Source organism: Metarhizium brunneum, chromosome 1 (genome assembly GCF_013426205.1).
Source record: "Metarhizium brunneum chromosome 1, complete sequence".
Lineage (NCBI taxonomy): Eukaryota > Fungi > Ascomycota > Sordariomycetes > Hypocreales > Clavicipitaceae > Metarhizium > Metarhizium brunneum.
Window position 1 is genome coordinate 507,288 of NC_089422.1, and position 15,972 is coordinate 523,259.

Consider the following 15,972-nt stretch of genomic DNA (forward strand, 5'->3'; position numbering starts at 1 on the left):
CTAATCCCGATGGAAAGCCCGGCTGAAGCTATTGGACGCCGGCATGCGTCCAGCATCGTAGGCACGGCTGAGTCCGTCTTGCCGCCCGTCGCAGGGTCACGCACACCTAGAAATTCTAACATACCTCAATGCTGCGAGCCAATCGGTTCCCGCACCCGTGCTCTCCGTCATGTCCGTGTTTCTAGGAAGCTCCTCGCCCGCGACACGGTTGCTGTGACCGTAATTGCGCACTCGTGAAGAACCCAAGCATGGATACCTACTTGATGCTCCGTTCAAAGTCCGGCCTCGCCCACTCGACTACCCAATCTGACTCTAGCACCTCTGCGGCCGTTGGCCGGTCCTTTGGATCAAACGACAGCATCTGGCGCAGCAGTTGTAGAAACGCCGTCTTTTCTCCTTGCGAAAACACGCCCACGTTGAATTCGTTCCTGTACTTTTGGACCCAGGCGTCGAATGCTTCGCCGAGGGGAGGCGATGCGTATTCTCCTTGAGTCGGGTTTCCGTCCTCGTCGAAGAATTGATGCCGCTGCTCCCAGAGCTGCCACCAACGCGGTGGCAAGGGACCCAACACGTCTACTTGCTGTGCGACCACCGCGTCGGGTGGAATAAATTCATCACTAAAGAGGGGCTTCATGGCGACGAGCTTCCACATGGTGATGGCGAGGGTCCAAATATCGGCGGAGAATGAAAGTGGTGATAGCGGCTCGAAGCGCGCTTCGGGTGGTCGGGCGGCCAGCGGTGACCGGCAGTCTTCGCAGGGGCGCGTGCTGGACGCGGGAGCGAATGCCTCGCCAAAGTCGACGAGAATCAGGCGCGTCTCTGGTAGAGAGATTTTATGGGCTTTTTTGCCGAGATAGAGTGGCAGAACCGCCTTTTCGGGGATATTATGCGGCAGAGGGGCTCCGTCGACGCGGGAGACGGCGACGGTCTCTGGGCGTCCGTACTTTTCGTACAGCTGTTCGACGGAAAGGCTGTTGAGGCTGGATGGAGATTTGAGCATGGCGTTGCCGAGGTGAATATCTAGCAGGGATGAGGCGTTAGGAGCAGTTGCAAGGGGTGTCGGAGTAGGCGTGGGCGGCGTGGGACAAACCTCCGTGAATATAGCCCTGGCTGTGCATGTATGCGACCGCCGACACGAGCTTCACAGATAGAGCCCTTGCTACCTCTAGCCTGAACAGGGAATGACGGGAAGCATCGCTGAGAGAACATTGGGCGGGAGTAGTTGCGTAACACGGGTGCGTCCCGTTGGGGCCGCGGACGGTAAATTCATCGAGGAGCCGGGGGATAGCATCGTATCCTGATGAAGCGACAGGATCTGACGAGGTGCGAGGTTTGAGGTCGGAGAGCCTTTTCAGGATCGCAGTCTCGTGGAGCCTCGAATCTGAGATGCCGATTTTGAGGGCGACGTAAAGCTCTTGCTGGGTGTCGCGCGCAAGCCAAACGGTTGAATATCCCCCGTGACCTAGCTTATCGACAATTTGGTAGCGCTTGTTGAGTACGTCCCCAATCATTACTGGATGGTAGCCACCGCGTGTGTATTTTTCGAGGGACTCGGCGCCGTCAATCCAGTGATACTGATCGCGGTATGCCTGTGCCGGGCCTTGTCCTGGCGTGATGGCGCATGAATGAAGAGAATGGCGCCTTGTGCGGGATGGTAAAGGGATTTGGCTGCTTTTGGGAGGATGAATGGCTCTTGGAGTTTTCCAGGAATGCGTCAAGGTCTTGAAAGACTTCATTCTGTTGATACAGGATATGACGCCCAAGTTATGGTGAAAAGGGCTGATTGATGCTTATGCGCCGTTCGATGAGCGTCACCTTGATATTTATGGGTCTCCTCGATGTCGGTGCCTCAGGAAATACCAGGGCCATGGACATGGAGCGAACATTGAATCAATTCTTATTGATCGAGGCCAACGTGCCCAAGGCGCCAATTTGGCTCATTTTACAGCCTGGCGCTTTGCAGCACACGACACCGCCTGGACAGTTACCAGATATGTCTGGTCAACTACTTACCTAGGTAACCTGCAAGTTGACATCTGGATATGGCACTTTTTATTAATTAGATAAGTGCACTGGACGCGATCCCGCTTCCGTGAAATAATGCACTCGTTCCCGCTAAATAGCGGAAAGTCTTACTGCTAAATCTGGCAGGAAGATGTCTGCTTTTACGGAAAGAGCTCCGCGGCTAAGATAATAATAGTGGGCTATACTACTAAATTGATAACTTAACCCCTGTCCTACTACCCTTGTAATTGTTGCTGCTAATACTACCAATTTTATTAAGTTTAATAAATAAGTTAAATGAATAGAAGTCAACAGCGGAGAACACCCGAACCTAGAACATTTCAAGGCAAATATCAAGCTTAACTAGCTTAGCCTAGGATAAATTCAACGAGTCCTACACTCAGCCGGATAAATTCCCAGAGTACTATGTATAGTCAATCCGGTATCTACTATCCTCTTGGGGCTACTTTGAGAATGCCTAGACCAGATATTCTTATCTGTAATGGCTCCTTGAGGCTGAATATCTGGTTCGGAGAGCGCAAGCCATTGCTGACACAGCCAATACCTGATACAGAACTCCAGTTTAATAATTTAAATATAACAAATACTTTAGAATAGATGTATGTAAGCTGCATCCTGCTGCCATGTGCAATCCGGGAACATTAATAATACAATGTGTTCTCGGACTCTTCACAATCCTCTTTGATGGCTACCGCTGAACTTCCACCGCCGAACCACAACCATTGACATCATGGTCGTCGACGTTTATCTACTTGCAAACTCGGGCAGTCAGATTGACTGGCTGAGGGCAGCCATACACTTTCTTGTGGGCAGGTGTGCTGTAGCAGCCAGCATCGTTTGCCTGGCAGTCAAAGACTTCGCAGCCATCGCCCGGGGTCAGAGTGTTTTGGCTTGCGGCAAACGGGTTGCCCCATTCCGTGCTGAACTCATCTAGAATCCAAGGTCAGAGAGATTCTCGAAAAGGGGCATCCAGTCCCAGTGGAAACTCACAGTACGCGTAGTCGGGGTTTGAGGAGAACGAATACCCAAAGAACAAAGGCTTGTCAAGCGTCTTGGTCTTGGCAATCTTGACAGTCTACACACATGATTAGCATTATCGAGACGGCATTTTTCGCGATATGGACGGGAAGAGTTGGTCGCGGAGCCATGCGACTTTTACTATCGGGATAAACATACCGAACCGCTAGCTCTGAATGGCTCAGAGAAGGACTTGCCAGGCTGAACAGTGGTAAGAGGGCCGGCAGCACTTCCATCATACGGGAAAGACTGCACATAGATGGCTGTGGGGCAAGTGTTCATGACGACGGCGTTCTGGGCAGAGGCCAGGCCCAAGAGGGCAGTGAATGCAACGACGGAGGCCTTCATATTGTCACCCTGGGTTTACTGAGATGAGAAGGAGAGAGATGATTCTGGTTCAAGTGCTGCTGAATGCTATCTGAAGGGGACATGGAAAAGGAACAGAAATGTGATCGTCTTATATATCCAGTGTCCGGGCTTGGCATTACCACTCAGATCTTACGTGCATGCGTCATAGCAGGCCGGTGTCTCGTATACGAGGCAACGTACGGCGGCCGACCCCATTACAGGCCCTACGTCTCGTATTCTAGAACAAGGTCCTGTAAGGGCTGAGCTTGGGCAAATGAAGTTGACACTCTTGTCTCACCGCCTTCCTCTGCCCGGATCCCCCGCATCGTCTTACTCCGAATGTGCCGAGACCGACAGCCCGGCTATGCCCTTTTTGGGCAGAAACTCGGTCCGGCCTGATTCAGCCCGACTACAATGCGCTGCCGTTGTTCCATCGAGGTAGCATTGGCCATCAGTCATGACGCACTTTTCTTGGCTGTCGCCAATCGAGCTGCATGACTGCGTGATGTTGGCAGCAGACGCGGTTGAACCTTGAGATGCCACTTGACGAGGCCGCCGACGACCCGCTCCCTTCGGAGCCATCCCAGCAGAGGATCAGCCGTTTGCTATTGAATTCTTGCTGCATCTATTTCTCGGCTTGCTCCACTGGGCTGGAGGAGGGTTTCACGAACGAGCGTTTCCTGGGCATCAATATTTGAACATGTTTTTATTGGTTAGTTTCTACAGACTGGGCACCGAAGCAGGCTGGATTGTTTGGCGGCCCGGAAAAGCAGACACTCACCAGACGCCATCTGTCAGTTTTGTAAATGACCCATCATCACGGACAAACCACGTAAGAAACACGGGTATCAATAATAGGCAACTACACTCGTGTCTGGTGCTTTGGGAACATTTATCGGATGGGATCAACGCCCAGAACAGGCTTAGTGATTAAGACCACCAGGCAGTTCTTCCTCTATTTTTAGAACGTCCAGTGCGGCACTAGACAGAACTAAAGAAGAGACTAGCGCTATTGTTGTGAGCTTCCATTTGAATGATACAAGGGAGGCCGCGAAAGACGCCTGGCTGCAGAGGACACCGCAAGTTTCAATGCCGCTGAGAGGCCATGAGTCGATGAAGCAACACATAAAGGACACAGACGACAGCGCAGACCAGCATAAGTGTGACAAGGGCGTGATAAAGGGCATGAAGTAAAAGACTTGAATTCAATATTATCCTTGAAGGGTGTTAAGGCCCTTAATTTTCCAAGTGGAAGGGGGTGACGAGTGACCACTATATACATGAAGGGAACAGCTATACCTAGCTCTCTTGCCTAGGCACATGTTCAATTTGTGTAACCAATAGGTACTTTATCGGTGAAGTCCCTTTATTGGGCTTCACCATCTATTGGGCCTTTTCCGTGTAACAATAAGTGATTGTGTTACACGGAAGTCACGCCACGGCACGGACCGACCCCTGAGTTTGGCGATAATTATCCAAGGGCTCGATACCCAGTTTATGTATCAGGCCTCGACGCTTCAGGGATCGTCGCCGCTTTGTACAAATAAAGGCATCTACACCAGGGGCTTTAAGGGAAACAAAGGACCTTGGATATCAGCAAGTCATTAGCATGAATGGAACCTCCGTTCCAAACCTTTACAAAGTGAACGATTGTCACAGATTGGCAGGAACAAATTCCTTCTCTTGGGAACTTCATTTTGAATGTTGGTAGGGAGTGGGTGTAAGCAGTAACTGTGGGCTACTATAGGAAAAAAGTATTCAACCAGGGCAGATACCAGGCTATACAGAAATAGGGGGAAAGAGGCTTGCCAGTGCAGCCGCAACAATATCACACGGGACCGATCTAATGCCGGAGCCCGAGCCCGAGGCAAAGCCTGACATCAAGCCAAAATCTACTCAGAATAAGAGAGGAAATTCGGACATAATTAGCCGGCCTCGTTTTAAAGGGCCCGGGCAGGCGTTGGAATAAATTTGGCAAGACTGGTTGATTGAAGACTGAGTGTGAGTGTGGCAATGACTCAGTGAGGGCTTAGGGTCAGTAGCTTTATTCATCTAATAGTAGTCTCTGGTATTGAAATTCCTCGACTTTTTTAAGGCTTGGTTGATTAAAGAGCTCCTGTTGATACAAGAAGTCAGTAAAGATCTTCTGCTCTAGGTCCCGTGGTGTTACACGGATGTCACGTTGCCATAAAGGCACGGGCCGTACCTTGAACATGACGATAGTTACACAAGGGCTCAAAGACCTAATAGAGGCCTCAGGCATCTAGGACAGCCCTTTGACCGCCTCTTGATATAAATAAGGGTCACCCGCCCTTCGAGGCCTTGAGGAAAACCAAGGACCTTTGATACCAAAGACTGTTAATAGATGAATTGAGTAATTGCTCCAAGCTAGGCCCTTGTCACAAATAACAGTCTTCCAAGCAAAGGTATAAATCCTTCTATCCTTAGCTAGCAAGCAACCAGCCTCTGCTAAATCACAAGGATATAAAGAGCCTCTTTCCGAGCTAGCAAGCAGGTATTCCTGCCTCTGACTAGATTTACGGGAGGTTATAGCCTCTTTCTGTACTAGTAAGCAGGTAATCCTGCCTCTGAATAGATTTACGGGAGGTTAAAGAAGCCTTACAGCGCTAGCAAGCCGGTATTCCTGCCTCTGACTAGGTCCTGTGGAGGTCATAGGAGTATTTTCGCGCTGGTAGTCAGACCCCCTGATACTAGGTCCTGCGGATCATTAACATTATTATCATCATCATTATGACCCGAATACTAGCTCGAGGTCGAGCTAGAAGAAGGGGGAAGCTTGTGTCACACGGAAATGGGCCAATGTCACACGGTTACACAAGGGCTACGGTCACGGGATTAGGGCAGAAGGTCCTCACCGACTTCTTGTATAAATAGACGGCTTTGGTCCCTCAAGGCCTTGAGGAAAACTAAGGACCTTTGATACCAAAGACTGTTATTAGATGAATTGAGTAATTGCTCCAAGCTAGGCCCTTGTCACACGTGGTCGTAGGCTTCCTGTGATCGTGTGACAGTAAGAGTGTCTGAGTACGTTAGTGGCATACGGCTTAAGTCTCTGTTTGTCGTCTATGAATCTAATTATTCTGGGAGTGGCGTTTTGTACATCTACACTAAGAAATTGTGGCGTCAGACGATGTTAGAGTCTAAGAAAGCCCGGTACTGCCACCAGTCTTGCCAGGCGGTCGTCTTAGAATTATAGTTTCCCGTGCTGAAGTAGTACATGGACAGATGTGGATCATATCTGAGGAGGAATCATCCGTGGGAATGCACTTGGGGCCAAGTATACCTTGTGTTTGCCGAGAGAAAAGAGAGGCTGTTTGGAATGGCTGGCACGTCGTCGTTGTGACTGCCAGTTTGGCCTCGTCGTATCTTGCCCACGCGAGCTTATTTTCTATTGCTACTATTTTATTCCATTTTAGCTTTGAGTTTTATTTCAGTCTAAGGACTTGAGGCTTGAAATGGCACTTCCCATGACTCAGTAGGCTCAACGACGGGGAAGTCACTTCAGACCCGATAGGGTCACGTATAGAATTCAACAAAGTAGGCGTGAAGAACGGTTCCATTTTGTACAAACCAACTCAAAATAGCCTTGGCGCTAGAATATGGTAGGTTCACACCAGCATAACCTTGGAAAAGCCGTAGTGTCTGCAGACTGGAGGCTTAAAACCACGTAGTCTTTTTCCATCATTATAAAGATGTCTACTCCCCTGGTCGAGAAAAAAAAATTGACCTACCCAGAAGTAGTTCTCAAAGTCATTTCGATACACTCGATTCTCAAGACCCATTACAAAGCAAGTTTAACTTAGGATTTGAAGCTCGATTTCGCTGCAGACACTCCGTCGTATTACGAACTTTACATCACAAGCGGAAATACCGAGTGCTTCTGCCCAACATCAGTCAACACTGGCATCAATCAGAACAATCAGCTGCCTCTGGGACCACGCAGCTAACTTATCGCGATGGACAGGCCTTCTTTACTCGGGCGTACTACATCTTTTGACAGTCTCACGGAACGTGTTGCTGAGGGTCCCATTCTCTTCGATCATACCGGGATTTATGCCCCAGCTGTTCCTGTTCTGGAAGTGGGCGGCGTTACAACTGAAGTCTCCAACTCATCACAGCAAGTTCCAGTAAAGAACTCGGACAGACAAGAGAACCAAGTTGGAGAGAAGAACCCAATCATGGAGGAGGCTGCGGTTGGGGAGGAGCGACAAGGGGTAAAAAGGAGATCGACGTTGCAGAATTTCTTACTGGAGACCCTCAAAGCGGCCTATATGGTAATGCGGCGATATTTTCTCAATCTTTTGAAAGATGCGGCAGCCACTTCCCCAGTGGAGGACGCGCAGGAAGTCGGTTCAGCATTCCCTCTCCTGGAATTGCCCAGTGAAGTTGTGCTGGAAGTCATGTTACATCTGCCGGCACCCTCTTTGTATTGCCTTCGCCAGACTTCTACCAGGTTCATGAAACTCTTTGATACACATTACTTCAAAGAGTTTCACCGAGAACCTGAATCACCGGGAAATCACAAGCGGCTTGATGTATCTCTGCTCACCCACGCGCAGAGGAACGACGTCGCCAATTCTCTACATCATGACATGTATTGCACCGCCTGCCTTGCGGCCGAAGATTGCGGGACGATAGAAAAAAGATTAGAGACGCTGCGCAGCTTGCAATATTGCCACGGATGTGGTGTTCTACACGCAAGGGCAGTCTTCCCCGAGGACAATGCAGCATATGGAGTCCCCTCCAATGAGCAAATCTGCATTGGATGGCTCCAACGCTTTACGGTGTGCGATCACACTCTCGTTAGGTCACTGTCATGGCATGACCTCATAGATTTCCAAACCATTGCCGCCGACATGGCGTGTGAGATTGCATGCACCCGTCGGTCACACCAGCCGCAACCGAGGGTCGGTCGATTTTGGAAAACCGGATCCGCATTCCCACGGTTCTCTGCTACGCTGGATTCAGAGGAGACCTGGACTCAGCATATAGGGTATGGATGGGATCTGCCTTTACTCGACCTTGAGCGTCGATCTGATCATACTGTGCCCGCCATTCAAGAAAGGCTGTCCAAGTTGGTTGCAGATGCGTTGCACAACCACAAGCACAGGCTGTGCCCGCACATTTCTGCCGATAGAGAGATTCGCAAGTTTGTTCAGTCTGGCATCTGCAATTGCTTCGCAAAACATGACATTTGCCACCTTGGCATGAAAGCCCCATGGCCCAAAGGATGTGAGTGTGGACGGCAAGTGACGCTCGAATGTCGAATCTGTGGTGCGGTATACATGTGGCATCTTGCCATGGGACAAGTCATTCTCTCGCTTCGCTACTCGTGGTATGTCCAGAAGCCTACTAGCTTTGGATGGCTGGGCCTTCTAGGGTTTCAAATCAAGTTTTCCTCTCGGGGCAATCAGCATGTCCTCTGGTGTGATACCCCGGACTGTCGGACGAACAAGAAGAGGCGGTGGGAAGCACTCGTGAAGGAGAATGTTAGGAGGGAATATTTTGAGGGCCTAGATGTTGAGTCTATTGACGTTGATTATCAAGACGGTTACATTGACCATGATACGACTATCGATTACAAGGAAATGGAAAAAGCGAGCGAGGAAGGTTCCTTTCAGACCTGGTAATGTGACAAGGGCTCGATTAGAGGGCTTGGAGCAATTTGGCTCAATCATCTAATAACAGTCTTTGATATCAAAGGTCCTTGGTTTTCTTTAAGGCCTCGTTGACTAACGGGGTCTTTAAATACAAGAAGTCGGTGAGGGACTTTGCCCTAGGTCTCGTGACCGTAGACCTTGTATAACAGAGCCATTTCCGTGTAACAAGTAACAAGAGCTGGTAACAAGATATGAGGGTAGCGGGTGCTCGCAATAGCCGACAACATACTGGATCATTTTCAGAGGCAGCACAGAGAGAGAGAGAGAGAGAGAGAGAGAGAGCCAAGATATAGATATTTATAGCCTGGATATTGGTGATCTTAGGCTATGGGCTTTGATTGCTGGATGTTGCTTGCTTCATGCCAGTTGGTTCAGTAGTCAAACCCTATAACCAGCCTGACACTCATACTGAAGCAAGCTAAATCCAAAAGTGTGGCACTGATAATAGACGCGTGTATTGTATGTACGATGTCTTTCGGCAGCGCGCACTGCCGCCGCCGCCTCCTCCGTGGAATATTGATATGCGTGAAATTATAAATTCATGTACTATACGTACCGCGCTTTCCGATTGTCTCACTTTTCCATTGCCCGAATTTCGGCAGCTGGCTGCTCTTCTGTGAAGCGTTAAGATGCATAAAATATTGATAAAATTCGGGTATTTACGCACTACGTTTCTCAACAGCACGACTTCGGCCAACAAGGCACAAGCCTCGGCGACTTCGGAACGCTTCTCAGCGGCCTCTGCTCGGATTTCTACAGCAAATTCTTCCTTAAGTATTATTATGGCTGGAGTGGCGCGGGTGTTGCTCATGGTGTTGTTGATGTCAAATCCCACTCAACTCGATTCCTTGCAGCCGTTATTAACGTGGGTTGGCATCCACGGGCGTTATTTTTAACGTGATCTGTCTCCTTATTCCACACGATGCAGTACCCGACCGCCTCGTCGCCGTCTCGTTGCCATTGTCGTCGTCGTTATTGGTCTCGTCGTGGCCGCCGCCTTGTTAGGAAAGGACGGAAGCTATCTGAGTTAATTCGTGCGCAGAAAAGGCTACTGCCATCTTATTAGCGGAGCTTGTCCCTTCCTCCAGTCAAGCTTCTTTGTGCTAGGCAACAAGACTGTCCGCTGTGTAGCAGGAAAAAAATTGTGAGAGGAGACAAGGCCAGGCCAACAAACCTTCTTTTGTCCCTCCTTCAAACGAGATGCTTCTTGTGGTTGCTGATGGTGTCGAAGGCTATCGTTCCTCTCTTTTGTTTTGTATTGTGGTGATTTGGGCGAAGACGTTGTTAATTTGCCTCTTTCCGCCGAAAAGAACGGAATTCCCTTGTCCAAGTTTACCTTTGGCGTATCGTCAATCTTGGCGGTGCGGGTCGGATGCGTCGCCACATGCAAAAAAGAGCATGGTGCCAAAGTAAAGAAAATGACATGCTCTTCGCTCCGTGAGGATGGAATCTTGGCTGGATACCGTGCCATCATTTGCTGTATGGTGTCTAATGGCTGGCAAAACGCTGGTTTTGTCCACAAGCCCCGAGCTGGTCCACGCGATGGAGTTGTGAAGTGGTTTGCAATAGCTCGGAACAAAGGGCCCAAGTTTCATCGTAAGGAAGCGGGTGCTGTTATGACTGGCATTTAAACAGCGCAAAATAGACAATACCCAAATGTCTGGCCGGTCCATGTCTCCTTAAGTGAAGTCTGGCGCCGACTGGCTACAGCTGCCTTATTTGTGCCACCAGCTGTTGACACTTGACGCCATAATAGCTTAAGCTGCCACTTAATAAAGAGACTTGGGCCGTATTTGGAGCAGAGACCAAAGGCCAGAGCGACCGGAGGAGGGATAAAATATTTTTTCGCACTCATCCAGCTATTTGCCTGGTATACTACGATATCGTCAAATATATTTGGAAGTGCATGGGCATATTCCACGATACAATGCATACCATGCTGCAAACCAAAGGTCAAGACGATGAAGCGATTCGTCAATACCATGTGAAATCCAGACGTGCTCTTGCCGTCCTCGCATGGTCTGGTGCGCTCGGTCCTCGTCCGCCTCCTGGCAAAGGGACAAGGAAAGGACAAGGAAAGTCCTCTTGCCTGGCACGAACAAGTTTTACGGGAGGAAGGAAGGAGACCTGCTGCCGAGAAGACAGTAGCCTGCCATGAGCAAGTTCGGTCGGTTTCTGTCCTGTTCCAACGAGATCGCGACAACCACAACCCCCATCATCGCCGTCACCGTCATCATCCTCATTGTCTTCGTCCAACAACAACCATAGCACCATCACCACCACCAGCCACGATGATGGAACCGAGAGAAATCGCTCTCACCGTCATCGGGGCCATCACCATTGCCTTCGCGGCGTTCCAGCTTGGCCTCAACTAGAGCCCAGGAGAAGCGCTGTATGTGCAATGCACGAATCCATTATTATTCTATCCAAGGTAATATCAGATTCCCCAGTCTTAGAGAAAGTCTCCTGCATGCACCCATCATTACTACAAGGTTTGACATTGGATAGAGTAGGGAAACAGGCTCGGGAGTGCGCGGCACGATGCGACGACGGCGACAGCAGCGACCTATTCGACTCGCCTACATGTGTCTGACCCGTGTTGAGTAGGCAGACCATCACGTCGAAACAGCACCCGTGGATGCCAACCCGCGTTAACAACAGCTGCAAGGGATCAAGTTAAGGAGATTCAATATTGTTAAGGCATTCTGCCCATGAAGCCGACGACGACGACAAAGACGATGACGATGAGGGACTACACCGGGGCGGTGTCCACAATCATCGGCGTTTTATACGGCGCATCCCGGATAGTGCTCGACACTTTCACCATCACCACCAACTACCAACCACCACCGTCACCCGTCCCCGTCCCCGTCCCCGTCCTCAGCAGTAGCAGCAATAACAACACTACTACCACCACCACCGACGACAACGACGACGATGACGATGACAGGGAGGGATTACGCCGTTGCGGTGGGCGTTATTATTGGTATATTTTATAGATGAGTTGAGTAAATTGCTCCAAGCTAGGCCCTTGTCACAGCGACGGCCACTACAGCCTCCACGGCAATAACGGCACCATCACCACCATCACCATCACCAGCTGCGATGGACTTGAGAGACATCTTTCTGACGGTCTTCGGGGCCGTCACCCTCTGCCTCGGGTCGTTCCAGCTTGGCATGAATTAGGGGTCAGACAAGCGGGCGAAAGAGAAGCACGGTACGTACGATGTGTGACAAGGGCTCGGAAAGAGGGCTTGGAGCAATAGCTCAATTCAACTAATAACAGTCTTTGGTATCAAAGGTCCTTAGTTTTCCTCAAGGCCTTGAGGGACCAAAGCCGTCTATTTATACAAGAAGTCGGTGAGGACCTTCTGCCCTAATCCCGTGACCGTAGCCCTTTGTGTAACAGGGCGATTTCCGTGTAACACGATGCACGAATCCATCATGACTCTATTGATTCTAACGTTGGATTGTACAGAAAAGAAGTGCAAGAAATTGGGCAAGTCTTATACACGCATCGGTTATCGTATGTCATTGGTTCTAACGTTGATCCCACAGACTTGGAGATTGCAAAGCTGGGTAAGCCCCATACACGCATTTTTTTTTATTGTATTACTGGTGCCAACATTGATCCTGCAGTCAAGGACGAATTCAAGCGGGGTAAGTCCCATACACGGATTTTTTGTTATGTTTATTAATTCTGATAATATATAGAGCTGGAGCAGCGAAAGCTTGGTAAGTTTTATGCACTTATATATTACAATGTTTATTTGTTCTAATAATTCATAGTTCTGGAAGTAGACAAGCTGGGTCAGTCTAATGGACACATCTTCCAGTCTTTTATTCGGCGATTTAACAATAGACAATGGCAGAGTACGACGCCGCCCAGCGGCAGCAGCAGCAACAGCAGCAGCCGCTGCCTCCCTCTCCCCCTTCTCCTCCTTCTCCCCCCTCTCCCCCTCTCCCCCCTCGCCTCATCTCCCCTCCCCTCCTCCCCCCTCACGCCCTCTCCCGCCTCCCTCACCTCCCTCGCCTCCCTCGCCTCGTCTCCCCTCACCTGTCACCGCCCCTAATGGCAGGATTCCATGGCGTTGCTAGGTCAACCCCCCGGATGCCAACCCGCGTAAACAACGGTAACGTGTTGAACGAGCAGACAAATCACGTTCAAAAAAATATTACCTGTAGAGGCTAGCCCACCTCAATAACGGCTGCAAGAGATCAAGTTGAGGAGGATCCGACATCGTCAAGGCTTTCTGCCCATGAGTCTTGACGCCGACAGCGAAGACAATAATAATAGAAGAGAGGAAGAACGTCTCTGTGACGGTATACAGCGCCGTAACCGCCGTTCATAAGGTGGACGGGTGGTACTTGAACTAGAAAGCGGACCGCTAAGCAATCGCGGCAGAGGACCAGGCGCGTGAGAAGCACGGTACGTGTAATGCACGAGTCCATCGTTACTCAATTATTCTAACGTTAGATTCTACAGAGAAAGAAATGAAGAAGTTCACAGCTGGCAGTTCACGTCTGGTCTGAGTGTAACCACACCAGATGTGCATCGTGCATAACAGTTGGCCTACTAGGGAGGCGGCCAAGGGAATTCGGCCGAGTTGACTGAGTTGGAAATACAACAGCAATTTACACAGCGAATATGGCCGTTATTGGAGAGGGTTTTGGAAGCCGCAACTCCATGAATTTGATGATATTGATCATAGATGCAAATCTCTGCTGAACACACTTAAAAACCTGGAAATTGACCCCTTTGTCTCCTTGTCGAGCCCCTGAAGAAGAACCCCGCCGTGACACTCCATCCAAACTTGACCCTAATTTGAGCTAGCCCTAGAAGATGCAATCGTCACGACTAACACCCTGTGAATATCACCTTTTTTTCCAACAGATTGAGGCTCTCGAAAGGTCTGTTGCAGGTCAACGGTATCAAATTTCACGCCGTTGGGTGGGGTCGCCAAAAGCTTCTCACGAACTCCATGCAGCAAGTTGCTTGCCAGCGTTACGTCTACATGCCGCAAAGCCTCGCTTTCCCAAGTAAATTTTGGATTCGACAGGCCACGACCTGTTCCTAGGTGGCCTGTTCTTGCCACGACCTGTTCCTAGGTGGCCTGTTCTTGCCACGGGTTTTCAACCTCCTGCATACCGGTCAACAGCGACACTCGGGCGGAGAGCTCTTTACTTGATACGATGTAAAACCCATAAGTGCTCTTGCCTTCGGGAAACGATTCCCTCCTTCCTGCTTAAAGGCAGAAAGGGAAGAGCGACAACAACTACGGCTTCCACCACATATAATAACACTACCACCAACACTTTCACTATCACCACTACTCTCCCCGTCCCCGTCCCTGTCCTTGTCCTTAGCAGCACCACCACCACCACCACCACCACCAACAACAACGACAACGACAACAACGACGACGACGATGACGACGATGACGACGACGACGACGATGCTGACAGGGCGGGATTACGCCTTTATAGTCGGCGTAATTTTGGGGCTTTTTTGGGGCGTGCCCCGTGTCGTGTTCGACTAGAAATCGAACACCCGGGCCGTCGCGGCCGAAGCCCGGGCCGTCGCGGCCGAGGAGCGGGCCAAGGAGGCCCATGGCTGGGCTGCAGAAAAGCATGGTATATATTACACACGAATCTATTATAGTGGATCGAAGTTGACACCAGATTTCACAGCCCTCGACGTTATGAAGTCCCGTAAGTCTCATGCATGCACCTATAATTCTTTCTCTTGGTTCTAATATTACGCAGGGCTGGAGATCAAAAAGCTGGGTCAGTCTATTGCATACATCCATTTTCAGTATTGTACTTGGCGATTTAACATGAGATAATGGCAGCCGACGAGGAGGAGGAGAGGGAGGAGGAGAAGAAGAAGAAGAAGAAGAAGGAGGCCCAGCTCCGCCGCCGCCGTCGCTTTCGCCGTCGCCTCGCCCCCCCCCGCCTCCGTCGCCGCCGCCGCCGCCGCCCCTGCCACCACCACCACCACCACCACCACCTCACCCCCCGTCGCCCCCCCCGTCGCCGCCCCCGCCACCGCCGCCCGCCCCCGAGCCCCCGCCACCGCCGCCCACGCCGCAGCCCGCGCCCGCAGGGCTTAATGGGTTGGACCTAGCTCTTAGCTAGGTCAACCCGCGGATGCCAACCCGCGTAAACAACGGCCGTGTTGAATAGGCAGACAAATCACGTTAAAATCTTAACACCCGCGGACGCCAACCCGAGACAACAACGGCAACGTGAGAAGAGGGTGACAAATCACGTTAAAAAATAACCCCCGCGGATGCCAACCCGCGTGAACAACGGCCACGTGTTGAATAGGCTGATAAATCACGTTAAAAAATAACACCCGCGGAGGCCAACCCGCGTTAATAACGGCCGTGTTGAATAGGCAGATAAATCACGTCAAAAACTAACACCCGCGGATACCAACCCGCGTCAACAACGGTAACGTGTTGAACAGGCAGACAAATCACGTTTAAAAAAATAACACCCGCGGAGGCCAACCCGCGTTAATAACGGCCGTGTTGAATAGGCCGACAAATCACGTCAAAAACTAACACCCGCGGAGGCCAACCCGCGTCAACAACGGCTTCGAAGGAGGGTTCGACATCTCCCAGTCTGGGGCAGGTCACAGTCCCAGGCTGGCCCGGTACCACGGGTCTGTAGGTCAGGCGCCTCATCACACATGCGCACCTTGTCCGGGTCTAGTAGCCACAACATTTGGTGAAGCTAAAGCAGCCCCTTTACCATGCTCGCCTAGCTAGTCACTGGCAGCTGGTATAAAACGATGTCACCACAACCTCACACCCTTCTTCTCCGGCAGGTCCCAACTCTTACCACGGATCGTCCAGACATGCACCAAACTGTCCTCAAGCTCCTGCAGTCTTCC

At 50.6% G+C, this 15,972-nt stretch overlaps 4 protein-coding genes across 4 annotated transcripts; 2 read left to right on the forward strand and 2 right to left on the reverse strand.

Annotated features, from left to right (window-relative positions):
• Positions 1-256: 256 nt before the first annotated feature.
• On the reverse strand, positions 257-1,736 carry spk-1_0 (Serine/threonine-protein kinase spk-1; the record flags this gene model as incomplete). Its single annotated transcript, XM_014687422.1, has 2 exons — positions 257-1,020; positions 1,091-1,736. 2 exons carry the CDS (start codon positions 1,734-1,736, stop codon positions 257-259), a joined length of 1,410 nt encoding a protein of 469 aa, XP_014542908.1.
• Positions 1,737-2,773: 1,037 nt separating this feature from the next.
• Positions 2,774-3,390, reverse strand: G6M90_00g001690 (uncharacterized protein; the record flags this gene model as incomplete). Its single annotated transcript, XM_014687421.1, has 3 exons — positions 2,774-2,955; positions 3,016-3,100; positions 3,202-3,390. 3 exons carry the CDS (start codon positions 3,388-3,390, stop codon positions 2,774-2,776), a joined length of 456 nt encoding a protein of 151 aa, XP_014542907.1.
• Positions 3,391-7,367: 3,977 nt separating this feature from the next.
• On the forward strand, positions 7,368-9,041 carry G6M90_00g001700 (uncharacterized protein; the record flags this gene model as incomplete). Its single annotated transcript, XM_014687420.1, has 1 exon — positions 7,368-9,041. One exon carries the CDS (start codon positions 7,368-7,370, stop codon positions 9,039-9,041), a length of 1,674 nt encoding a protein of 557 aa, XP_014542906.1.
• A 2,741-nt stretch (positions 9,042-11,782) lies between these two features.
• Positions 11,783-15,209, forward strand: G6M90_00g001710 (uncharacterized protein; the record flags this gene model as incomplete). The annotated part of the gene is made up of 10 exons (XM_066129514.1): positions 11,783-12,057; positions 12,112-12,288; positions 12,550-12,650; positions 12,711-12,731; positions 12,786-12,806; positions 12,861-12,944; positions 14,324-14,705; positions 14,763-14,783; positions 14,838-14,858; positions 14,924-15,209. 10 exons carry the CDS (start codon positions 11,783-11,785, stop codon positions 15,207-15,209), a joined length of 1,389 nt encoding a protein of 462 aa, XP_065985952.1.
• Between the last annotated feature and the right edge of the window lie 763 nt (positions 15,210-15,972).